General features: G+C 42.6%; 1 protein-coding gene across 4 annotated transcripts in view; it reads right to left on the minus strand.

Moving 5' to 3' along the window:
* Positions 1-12,061, minus strand: part of Hdlbp (high density lipoprotein binding protein) — a 61,397-nt gene that overhangs the window by 15,252 nt on the left and 34,084 nt on the right. For all 4 annotated transcript variants that reach the window (XM_021632044.2, XM_021632046.2, XM_021632043.2 and 1 more), the window contains exons 5-16: positions 11,547-11,762; positions 9,082-9,288; positions 8,684-8,899; positions 7,838-8,044; positions 6,973-7,080; positions 5,688-5,792; positions 5,118-5,196; positions 3,093-3,232; positions 1,758-1,862; positions 1,249-1,362; positions 411-497; positions 156-287 (exon numbers count right to left, since the gene is read on the minus strand). In XM_021632044.2, coding sequence (XP_021487719.1) covers positions 156-287; positions 411-497; positions 1,249-1,362; positions 1,758-1,862; positions 3,093-3,232; positions 5,118-5,196; positions 5,688-5,792; positions 6,973-7,080; positions 7,838-8,044; positions 8,684-8,899; positions 9,082-9,288; positions 11,547-11,762 — 1,716 coding nt within the window. The remainder of the gene's footprint in view (positions 1-155; positions 288-410; positions 498-1,248; positions 1,363-1,757; positions 1,863-3,092; positions 3,233-5,117; positions 5,197-5,687; positions 5,793-6,972; positions 7,081-7,837; positions 8,045-8,683; positions 8,900-9,081; positions 9,289-11,546; positions 11,763-12,061) is intronic.

Genomic DNA, 12,061 nt, shown 5'->3' on the forward strand with positions numbered 1-12,061 from the left:
CCCTGTCTCAAAAAAGCAAAAACCAAACCAAACCCAAAATGCTCCCCAGGTTTAAAGGTCAAGTCTTTCAAATGAGGTCTACACAGGCTTGGAAGATTCTACTAGAAAATTTTACAACAAAAATAAGGAATCCATCAAGAAACATCTCCCATTACCAGGTCTTTCTGGATAGACAGGATCCGGCTCCGGGCAGCTTCACAGTTGGCTCGCTTGCCAGTGATGATAATAGTCTCAGAGTTGCTGTTCTCTGCAGGAAGGTCAATCTTGGTGTTGCTTTCTTCACGAATCTAAATGAGTTATATAAGATAGTTTTCCTACAGCAGACACAACTAAGCACAGGGCTGGGAAGGAAGGTCAGGCTCTCCTTTTAATCTGAAAAGGTTTAAGGCTGGGCAAGATGACTTGCTCACCTTTTTAATGTTTGCGCCTCCTTTTCCAATGATATTCTTGTGAAACTGTTTGAAGATCGGTACAGAAATTGAATAGCTATTTTCCACCTTAAAGACAAGAGGATGGCAAATTAACTATTTATGGCAGAGGGTGAAATCTCTTTTACCCCAAAAGCTATATGAAATCAAGTACATACCACTGGCTAACACAGATTCAGCCTATTCTTCTCCCCACCTACTTGACTATCATTGGGAAAAATGAGATTAGTTGTATACCATCCAGTTAATCAACCTATACAAAGCCCCTTACTAAAAAGTGGTAGCCCCCAAAATCTGGAGGTCTTCAATACAGAACAAATAGTTCTGTCCACAGAGCTTCAAGCAATAATCTGCTGAGGGAGAGGCTCTCTCTTTGAAGTCAGGTTCTTCTTGTGTAGCCTAGGATGGCCTTGATGCAGGTTCCTTTTGCCTCTGCTGGGTAGGGTTACAGATATGTGCGATTAGGCTCCCTTCCCACTTCAACTTTTGAGGAAAACTCAATTCAGTAAATTACTCTCTTCACCTGTGTCACCTCTCTTTTCTTATCAAATGGGGCAGATTATCTACCTTGATATTTGAAGATCCTCTCAAGAAAAAAAAAGGGGGGGGGCACACGTAAAACCAGAATCTCCTCCTTGAATTCTATCACATACAAGTTGATAATGAGGACAGTGTAAAGAAAACATCAAGGTACTGAGAGAGGTGTTACCAGGTCTTCGATCCAAGCCCCTGGGACAGCAGGCCACCCTTAGGGGAGGTACTCTGAAGTTCTGTGGGAGCTTCTGCTCCCCAAACCTAGAGGGTGCATAAAGTCACCTACCAGGTCTGCAACCATCTTCTGCATGTACTTAGTGCATTTTTCCACCTCATTCTTGGGGCCTCTGAGTTGCACAATATCGCTTTTTTGTGCTGGGTCTGGAAAGTTGATGATAACCTAAAACAAACCACCAGAAGACAGTGCACAATTATTCTAATACTAAACTTTGCGGCAGCAAAGGTGGATCAGTGGGGAAAGAGTGTCAGAGTTCAGAACTCACAGTAGAAGATAACTAACTCCTGAAAGTTGTCCCCAGACCACAATCCATATGCTGTTGTGGTATTTGTGCCTATGAGCGAAATTCTAAAAACTCTAAATGAAAATTATTATTTAAGTTAGAGAATGCTTTTGGGGTTGGCTGTGCAGTTCAGAGGCAGAGCACTTACTGGCATGCACAAGGCCATGGTGGTTTGATTCCCAGTACCAAGAAAATCAAAGGAAGGACGGATGGATGGACGAATGGAAGAATGAAAAGACAGGCAGAATGGGAAGTGCTTTGGGGCAAGTTTTACCTCCGGGAATTTGTCACGAATTTCACGAATCCGTTCACCTTTCTGCCCAATGATTGTGCGATGAAATCTTTGCTCAATGATTAGATCCTTGGTACGCTCATTTTCCTAAAATATAAGTGGATGATGCTATTCATCACAAGAAAGCCTACTAACTTCCCATCACCAGGCACCATGTGAGGTGGTACTTAGGTAGTTGTCTGCAGCAGCCTCCAGAAATAACATACCATGAAGAGTGCCTATTTTAGGATACCTGCTAAACCTTGTCAGATTATGTTATACTGGTAGTGAGTTATTTTCCTGAACATAGTACAATAAAAGAATGGATTGCAGGGCCCTTCGGCCATTTAAAACAGCCATAGCACCATTAATCACTAAAATGAGCAAGGAGCACTTGTTTCTACCAGAACTACAAGGAGTTCAACATCCTACACAGCAGAAAAACACTCCTTGAGTACAATGGGCTTAGTGCACATCACCTACGTAGTTAATTAGAAGAGAATGGCTCATCACAGGGCACTGAACTCACACTAGCCTCAATGTCCTCCATTGTCCCCAATGAAATGTCAGAAGAACAACAGGCAGAAATGGAACCCAGGAATAATATCATTAGTTTTTAAAACATTTTCAATAATTCTGGTGGATTAGACTGGTATCTGATGATAGTGATTCAATAAAGGCAGAAGATCCTCAAGGGTAAGGTACACAAGGCCAATGATGGCAACAGCAGACCCTGGACTGGATACTAACCTCAGGGATACTCAGAGGACAGCTGCACCTCACATTGGATTATAGTGGGGGAAAAAAATTAAAAGGATTTCTTCTAATTTGAGGTTCCTAACAAGGGTGGGAAGAAGATCTGGAACTAATATAACTATCAGGTCCTAGTCAACTTTTCTGGACTCTTAAAGGCCGTCAGTGACTGTCATGTGGAGCCAGTCAGGAATCACTGCAGCATGATGGCTATGTCTGACTAGTACAAGAGTGGTTTCGCTCAGCTAAGTTTGAACCTCATTCCTAGGTATTCAAGGCTCACAGGAAGTGAGACTGCAGTGATACCCAAGTCTGGTAACACAGGAGAGTCCTTTCAAAGTCTAAAAATGATAGCCCATCTGTGAGGCTGCAGCCAGGGACATGGGACCTCTGTTCTCCCCAAGCACTTGGGAGTCAAGAGCAACAAGACTTGCTAGTGATGAGGGAAGAACAGGAAGAGAAACATGGTTCCAGGTCTTCAATCAAATTCCATGCTCCAGAACCACAGAGTTCAATAGCGCTTTTCCTCAGAAACAGCCAACAGACCCCAGCTAGTACCAGCTAGGATCTGGGTGCTCAGCTTACCATGCGAGAAGCAAGCTCCAGCAGCTCCCGCTTGGCCTGCTGCACACCCTGTGGGTCTCCCTCAATTCGAATCAGGTTACTCTTTTCGCTGTCAGGGGGGATTCGCACAGACACTTTGTACTGGTCTTTGATTCTGTTGACTTAGGACAAAAAGAAGTACATCTTGAACACCAATGGTATGGTGGTCTACTAATTACTAACAGTCAGGAGGATGGAGGATCAAGCTTCAATATGCTAATCAATCATTACCATTAATCAAAGCAAAACTATGCAGTATCTAACAAATAATGAACAACCTGGCTAGTCTTCCAGCTTTGATTATCCTAAGAGCTTCAAAAGATGACCAGTGTCCATCAGTATGAAACACAGCTGATCTTGAGTACATGTATGATCTCAGAATATGTAAAATATACCAGGTACTACTTACATGCAAGTAAGTTTGAAAACTATAGATAGTAAATTATATGCATTAAATAAGGACATGGCCACCCTAGAGAGCTGATTCACCCTGGCAAAGTCAGGGTTTCATTAAATAACCCTGGCTGGCTTTCAGCTCAGCGATATGCCTGCCTCCATCTCCTGAGTGCTGGAATTGAAGATGTGCATCACCACACCAGGTCCACTTAAAAGTGCTTTGGGGTCCCATGCTCAAGGGATCATGGCTTTAGGTAAGTGCTGAAACAGACTGAATGCTTCAGTACTTTCTGCAAAACAAGAGTTGCAAAATCGCCTCTCATTACCTTTTCTGGACATAACAAGGTGACCCCATTCAAGAGCTGCCCACTGTACAGTCAGGAAAAGTGAAGGCCAAGATGGGCTCCGCAAACCACAGATGATCAGAGGGAATAACCTCAATCTGGTAGGGACTGATATGAGCAACTGTTCCAGGGTTAAATGCAAGAGTAAGTAAGAGGTGTGTGTGTGTGTGTGTGTGGGGAAGGTTGGGAAAGTAAGTAACAGATTTTAGATTATAGGGGAAAAAATGATGTTTGTAATTGGCACAGTTCTTTGACCATGCTACAGTTCTGTGACTCCCAGTAAGCAGAAATAAATTCCATGATTGCATGACAGTACTTCTTTATATCTATTAAGTAAACTCTACAGTTAACTAAAACAAAAAGCAAAACCATAAAAGCAAGTTCATGGTGTGTATATATACAAGATTCAAGCTATTCAAGCGTGAAATAATTGCCAACTGAGGTCACTCTGCCACATGAAAATGGCACCGAATACAAGGCTTATATTTATAAGCAACACAAACATAATACATGGATTCAGGTCATTAGAAAATGCAAAAGCATCTGCTGAACCCGTTTCAAGAATATGCAAGCATGTCTTACACAAGGATAGCCATACAGAAAAATGGATTTAAAAAAGGAGCGGTGACATACAACATAATCCCAGCTCTCAGGACCTCGAGGCAGGAAGATCACCAATTCAATTAGGCTATACAGACAAGCCTATCTGGGGGTGGAGTACTCCTTAGCTTAGCACTTTCAAGGGTCTGGATTTAATTGCCAGCACACAACCTATTGAGGTGGTAGTGGTGGTGGGGATTACTTTAACATATTACTGAAGCCAGTGCATTTTTGTGCTGTTCCTACAATCTGAACTAACAAATTAAAACCAAGCTTGGGATAGTATATGATTATTCACTTAACACTACTCCTCTCTGAGTTGAAGGATATGGGCACCAAGTCTGGAGGGTAACTGTAACAGTCCCACAAACATTGGTGGGCTAAGAGTAGCAGGAGGGATGAAAAGCAAAGATACAATTTTCAGCTAGGGAGGGCTGATTTCTTAAAGTGACAATTCACCTTTGCCAAAAGGGGAAAGGAAAGTGGTCTCTTTAGCAAAGTGAAGATAGCTAAATAAAATTCTCTAACAGCAGTACCTTGACTGGCCTATCTACCTAGCATTCAGGAGGCTGAAACAAGAAAATCGTGAAGGTCCTCAGAGAGGTCCTCCTTCTCAGGTCTTCAGGGCATTGATTGGGCCCTGCCACCATCCGTCAGCCTTACTCACTGTTGGCTCCACTCTTTCCAATGAGGTGTCTGTGGAATTTATGGTCAATGTTGATCTCTACATAGTCCATCCGATTAATCTACAAGGGAAGAATAAAGATCAACAGATGAATGCTTCGGGCTCTAAGATAGGCCCAGGCATTTAGAAATCCAGAAGACATCAGGACTTGACCCCCCACCCCCCCCTTTTTAAAGACAGGGTTTCTTTGTGTAGCCCTGACTGTCCTGAAATTTGCTCTGTAGACCAGGCTGGCCTTCAAATACTGAGATTAAAGGTGTGCACCACCACACACCCAGCAGAACTTGGCTTCCTATCTCAACAACCAGGAATTTCATTCCTGGAAGATTGTCTCTGGCTCTCTCAAAGGTCCCACCTCAAAACGGTTTCCTTTACCTAGAACTCTGGAACCTCAGGCATTTCTGTTTCAGAAACTAATACACACTCAACAAGGCTACTCTCTTGGGTCTTTGGTGTCCATGACCACCCACGTTAGGCCCAAGTGACAAGAATCTCCACCCTACCAGAGACTCCCTTATAGCCAGCAAATGTACCACTTAGAGGGGCACTTACCAGGTCTTTGACCATTCCTTCAATCTGTTCTTGGGCTACATTTACATCCTCCGTGGGGCCCTCCAGGGTGATCTTGTCTTCACCTTCTGTGAACTCAATGTGAACCTACCAGACCAAAATGAGGGAAGGAATGGCCAAGACCAAATAACACAGCTTCTATGTAACTGTATAGGTAGTGGGGGGGGGGGGTCCTCATCCACCACCAACACAAAGAGCTGAGAGGAAGGGTTGAAGGATGGCACTAAATATCATGGTCCAATGTCTCATACACCTTTTTGCTGAGAATAGGAGCTGGGAAGTCCTTCATACTGCATTTGCCCTTAATGTGTAGAGACATCACCATTGTTCTCAAGCATCGTTTTCCCTTTTGGAAGGCAGACTTCCCTCTGATTGTATAAAGAGTAAGACAGACGGCAAAGACAGTATTTGTTTTATTTCATTTTTGTGTGTAAATCCATGTGTATATCATGTGTAGAGACCTGAGGTAGATGTCAAGAATCATCCTTAATAATTCTTTCACCTAATTCAAGAGGCAGGGTCTCCTAGTCAAACCCAGAGCTATCTTCTGAGATTAGAAGAATAGGTAGGCTGCCATTCCCCTTGGGTGTTTTTGTGAGTTCTGAGGATCCAAACTCTAGTCTTCATACTTTCTCAGCAAATACTTTAGTGACTAAGCTATTTACTCAGCCAAAGGACAAAAATTTAAAGACGAAGTGATAGAGTAAAACTCATTTTTCACATGAGCAAGCAAGCATTTTGCTTGCACTGTTTGTAACATACAAAGGATAAGGTAGTTGGAAAAGGAGAGCAGTTTGCCAACATTTAAGTAAATCATTAGTAATTCTAAGGCTAGAAAAACTAAAATGACAGATAAGCCAGACAACACTAATATCAACAAACTAGGAGTAAGAGTGACAGTGTGCTCTCTGCTGTTTCCTGGTAATGACAACAGATTATGAGAAGGTTGATTATAAAGACCTGAGTTCCTTTCTAAGCCACTCTTCAAATTATGAAGCCATTACGCTCTAATTACTAAATTCACAGTTAAGACATTTATTACACCTACTAATGAAAACCTCTGGATACAAGGACCAAAAAAAGGTGCATATATGCCTAAAAATCATTTATTATGCACTTCCATGGTTATTAATGGAAAACAACTGTATCAACACGATAACTGAAACTTGATATAGTTCCATGGTCTTCAAAGCATCCACATGATAAATAGCAAAAACAAAACCATGTCAGGCAATCTCAAAGTACCAGACTGAAAATGGTTCCCTACCTTTGGCATTTGCTGAGTGATTTTGGCCAGGTTCTGCCCTTTCTTACCAATGATGAAACGGTGAAGCCAGGAAGGGGCAGAAACTGAGGACACTGTAAAACTGTTGGCCTAGGGAAAAAAACAGGGAACAGACTTGTGGGTTTGTAGAGCTCAAGTTTATGATAAAACAAAGGACAAACCAGATGCGATGGTGCATTCCTTTAGTGCCAGCACCAAAGATAATGAGGCAGGTAGATCTGTAAGTTTGAGGACAGTCTAGTCTAACATACATGGTCAAATCTTTTCTTATTTTTATTTTTTCTCTGTGTAGCGTTGGCTGTCCAGGATTCACTCACTTTGTAGGCCAGCCTGGCCTTGAACTCAGAGAGATCCACCTGCCTCTCCCTCCCTGAGTGCTGGATTTAGAAAAAAAGAAAAAGGCAAATTTGCTCATATTTTTAAAAGTATAGTATCAGAGTATAGTCTATTTATAAGATAACAGAGATGGGGCTGGGGACACAGTTCAGCCAATAAAGTACTTGTGGGAGCTCAGGGACCTGATTTTGATCCCCACAGCTGGATATAATAATGCATGTTTATAATCTCATTAACTGGACAGGTAGAAATAAAGACCCTGGGGCTTGTATTTGCCTGCCAGCCCAGCCCACTCAGGAGGCTCCATATCATGAGGCTGTGTCTGATGGCACCCAAGATTGTCTTCTGGCTTCTACATACAACATACATGCACCAGCACATGTAGTACATGCACAACTGCAATTGGGCGTATTTTACTGTGTTTGGGTCTCCAGGGTATATCAACAAAGAGCTAGTCCAAAATGAACCCCCAGAAATCATCCGAGCTCACTTCAATCTAAGAGAAAGCTACCTTGGCATAGACTTCAGTCAATGCTTGTCCCAACTTTTCAGGCTCGCCTCGAAGTATCACAGTCTCAGAGATGCTGTCCGAGGGTGGAATCTCAACAGAAACTCCAGTTCTTTCCAGGATCTCTTGCAGTGAATTGCCCTTTGGCCCGATAACATACTTGTGCTGAGATTTCTTCACTTCCACCGCAATGGTAGTAGTCTTCTTCTTCTAAGTAAGAGCAGCAAAAGGCAGTCAGCAAGAGAGACATGGGGCATAGGCAGTGTGGACAGACCGTATGCCAACAAAGTCAGAAGGAGACCTACATGTGGTTCTCCACAAGTGAAGGTGTTCTTCTACTGGCCGCCCTAGAAATTCTACCTCTCAAATACCTGAATCTGGTCACTTGAGTAAACCCACTGCTTTCCTGGTTTTTGTGTGTGTGTGTGTGTGTGTGTGTGTGTGTGTGTGTTGGGGCTTTGAGCCAGTTAATACAAGTGCTCTACCACAGAGCTATGCTCCCATTATGCTTTTTCCAAATAAAAGCAGGTTTCATACTTTAAAGTCTGAAAAAGCTAAAACAACAACACTAAAAAGTATGTGCCAACCCTATGTCAGCGACCTACCAATGTGGTCAGACCTCAGAAAGGAAAAACGCATAAAAAACAGAACACCACTCTACAGTGTACCCAGCAGGCCAGGAGGGAAATGTAACGACCAACCACTAAAGACAGATAGTACGGTAGATATTTACTAAGCTTTGTGCCCAAGGGCAAAAGGGTGCAGGGTGAACTATGGTATTAGACAAATTCCCACACTCAAATCCCATTAACTGTTTTGTTCATGGGCTCTGCCACCTCCATACTGCACCTTTTCCTCATAAATCTTCTTAATACGAGCTACAGCCTGAGCCAGCTGCTCCTTCTCTCCAGTGAAGACGATTTCTGTCCGGTTAACACTGGGTGGAGGGATGTTGATTCGAGTCCCTGTCTCCTGCATGATCTCACCCACAAGTCTATTGTATGGCCCAGCAATGAAGGGGTGGAAGGCCTTCTCCACTTCTAGCCTCTCTACAGCACGCTTGTCCTGGAAAGGATAGAATGAACTGATCAGAACCCCTTGAAATAAAAAGGCTTTGCCAAAGTCCCAGTCAAGGCCTCACGCGCATACACAGCCTCCTGTTAGCTTTGACAGGAGCAGCTCACTGGGAGCATGGCCAGTGCTGGGCAGGCGGCAGAGCAGGGATACAGTCCATTCAGAGGCCTCACCTGCTCAGCAGAGATGAGAAGGACCTCATGGCGAGCTTTCTCGATGCCTTCTTTGGTGCCAGTGATCTTGATCTGATTACTGGGGTCATCTGGGCGTGGGATCTGGATTTTGGTTGCAGTTTTTAGTTCTAAGTCTTGCAGTTTCTCTCCGTTTTTGCCAATAACAAAGCGATGGTGCTCTTTAGGAATAGCAACAGTTGCTGAGGCCTGTAACAAGAGAAACCACCACCACCAACAAAAAAAACCACTTATGGCTGAAAAAGCACGTTTTTCTAAATTAGCCTCTTATTAGAATGATCAACAACCCTCTCTCATTCCCTTACAACCATGAAAAACCTCAAAGACCATGCCATTGTCACAGGAGCCTAGCTGGTCCCCACTAAGTGCATTTCAAGTGTATCTGCACCACTGCTCAGACTTCTTCATTATAAATGACTGAAAAAATTATCTGACTGCACAGAGAAATAACTACTTCATTGAAATCTTAACCCCGGGTGCGGTGGCACACACCTTTAATTCCAGCACTCAGGGTGGCAGAGGCAGGCAAATTTACTGTGAGCTGGAGGCCAGCCTGGCCTACAAAGCAAGTCCAGGGCAGCCAAGGACACACAGTGAAACCCTGTCTCTAAAAACCAAACCAAACAAAAAACAACTGCCCCCTCCCTCACCCCACCAGACCTTCACTTTAACAACTGTGAATTACATGGCATAAGCATAGTACGTGTAGTTCAGTGGTATAGGGCTCGACAAGCGTGTACAGACTCTGGGTTTGATCCCCACCATGGAATATACACTACAAGCAACAACATCACAAATACATCAATTCTTCTAATTAAAAATAATCACTGAGTTTTGAGCATAAAGTTGACTACAAAGCTTCCATGGGCCCAGCACTGGAAGGTAAAGGCAGGATCCTGGGGCTTGCTGGCCAGTCAGTCTAGACAGTCAGTGAGCTCTAGGTATAGTGAGACACCCCATCTCACAAAGAGATGAAGGAAAACACCTGATGTCAACCTCTGATCCCTACAGGTGAACATACATGCACCCCTCCCCTCTCTTACACACACACACACACACACGGGAAAACCAGAAAACCAAGCAACTACTTCTACTAGTTAGAAGTAGGAAAGCATTAATACAAAGAAAGATTGCATAATGGACCAGGACTTGGAACCCAGAAACAGACCCAGGTCACTGTGGACACTAATACTTGGTAAGAACGCCCTCTGGTCATAGTGGGAGGGTTGCTTTCTGGATATGGACTGATGGCAAACAGCCATGTGGGAAGAGGTGGACCTGGATCAGTATTTCACAATACTGGAATACAACCCAAATAATCAGAAACTGAATAACAAACAAACAAACAAACAAACAAAAAAACAAATACCATACCACCCTTAATATGAAGGAAGAAAGGATAAACTTTTTAATGATTTGAAGTGGAAATACTTTCCTAATAATGACTCAAAAGAATAAAAACAATAAATTTAACTATAAACAGGACAAACAGATTAAAAAAAAACATTGAAATAATTTAAAAAACTGAAAATAAATTCAAACAAATGGTAGAAACACCCAGAAAGAGAAATAGTTTGAATTCATGCTATTCCTCTCAAAAGCTTCCCTTTGGCTGCACTGGCCTCCAAGAAGACTCAGGAACCCCCCCCCCCCAACAAGAAATTAAATAACCAAGTACCTAATACCAGTCCATGAGAAATAATGAAGGGAAGCTGCCTTTTTAAATCTAATGGCATTTAAGAGTGTGTGAGTGTAGAGGAGACACTGTTAAAGAAGACATGATGCCACAATCAAATGAACATCAATTTAAACAAACCGTGAGGGAGATCCGAGACAGAAGACTAAACAAAGAAAGGGTCAAATATGAACTGAGCATCTCTTTTACAAAGTAAGATAATGGTCCAATAATTAGACAACATATTATTTACAGGTAAAATGATATTTTTGGAATTTGTTTTAAAATTTTGGAAATTGCTTTTAAAAATTCTCAATCACATAACAGATATGCAACCACATAACTACTAAACAGATGTTTCAGAGCCTAGTAGAATACCAGTTACAATGCTACACAATCACAAGCAATAATTTCACCCTTGTGACTTCTTTATTCTAATGGTCATCAGATTGCTAGGAATAGAGGGGGGAAAAATCTGATGTTTGAGTCCTGGAAACTGATGATATACTACCTTGCCAGCTCTTTGGTTAAGTAAGGTTTGAAACTCTGAAAAGCAAAAGCCTTAATTTTTAGTACACTTAACTCAATGGCTGATCTGACAAGTATCATGGTTCTATCACTGACTTTGGGTATTTTCACTAAAATCACAAAGGGTTTTATATGTTGCTGTTCTAACTACAAACTAATGAGCTAGAAAGAATCCAGAAAAGCTCTGGCCTGCACGAGAATCAGCCAAGTAAGTCACTTGGTATGCAGGCCTAGGGATACCCACCTGTGTCTGCAGTCTAGCAACAATGTCTTTCCGGGCTTTCATGACCGCATCCAGCTTCCCTGAGACCATGATGGAGAGGCCTTGGTCTTTGGCCAGAGAGAGCTCCAGGTGAGCACCAGTCCTCTGCATGATCTCAAGGCAGATTTTTGCTTGTTCACCTTCTCCAAATTGGTTCATGTCCTTGTATTTTCTCTCCTCCAGCGGTACATGAAACACCTGTTTGGAAAAGACAAAATTAAACTATTAAGGCAGAGAAGAAAAAAAATGACTGTATATACTAAGTATTTTCTAATCAGTCATTCACTAAGCAGTGCCCTAGGACAAAGCAGTTGTCCTAGGAGAAATCACCCAAGACAAGGAGCAGCCATGGTACAAAGAACTATGCCCCACTACTGAGAGAAGAACATCAGAAACAATAAGCCTGTGAAGGATTTAAAGGGAAGTGAGTGATTAGGAGAAAAACACTAGGGTGCAATGGAGAGATCTTTCTGAAGGGACAAAGGAACACCCATGAT

This window comes from Meriones unguiculatus, chromosome 15, assembly GCF_030254825.1.
Source record: "Meriones unguiculatus strain TT.TT164.6M chromosome 15, Bangor_MerUng_6.1, whole genome shotgun sequence".
NCBI lineage: Eukaryota > Metazoa > Chordata > Mammalia > Rodentia > Muridae > Meriones > Meriones unguiculatus.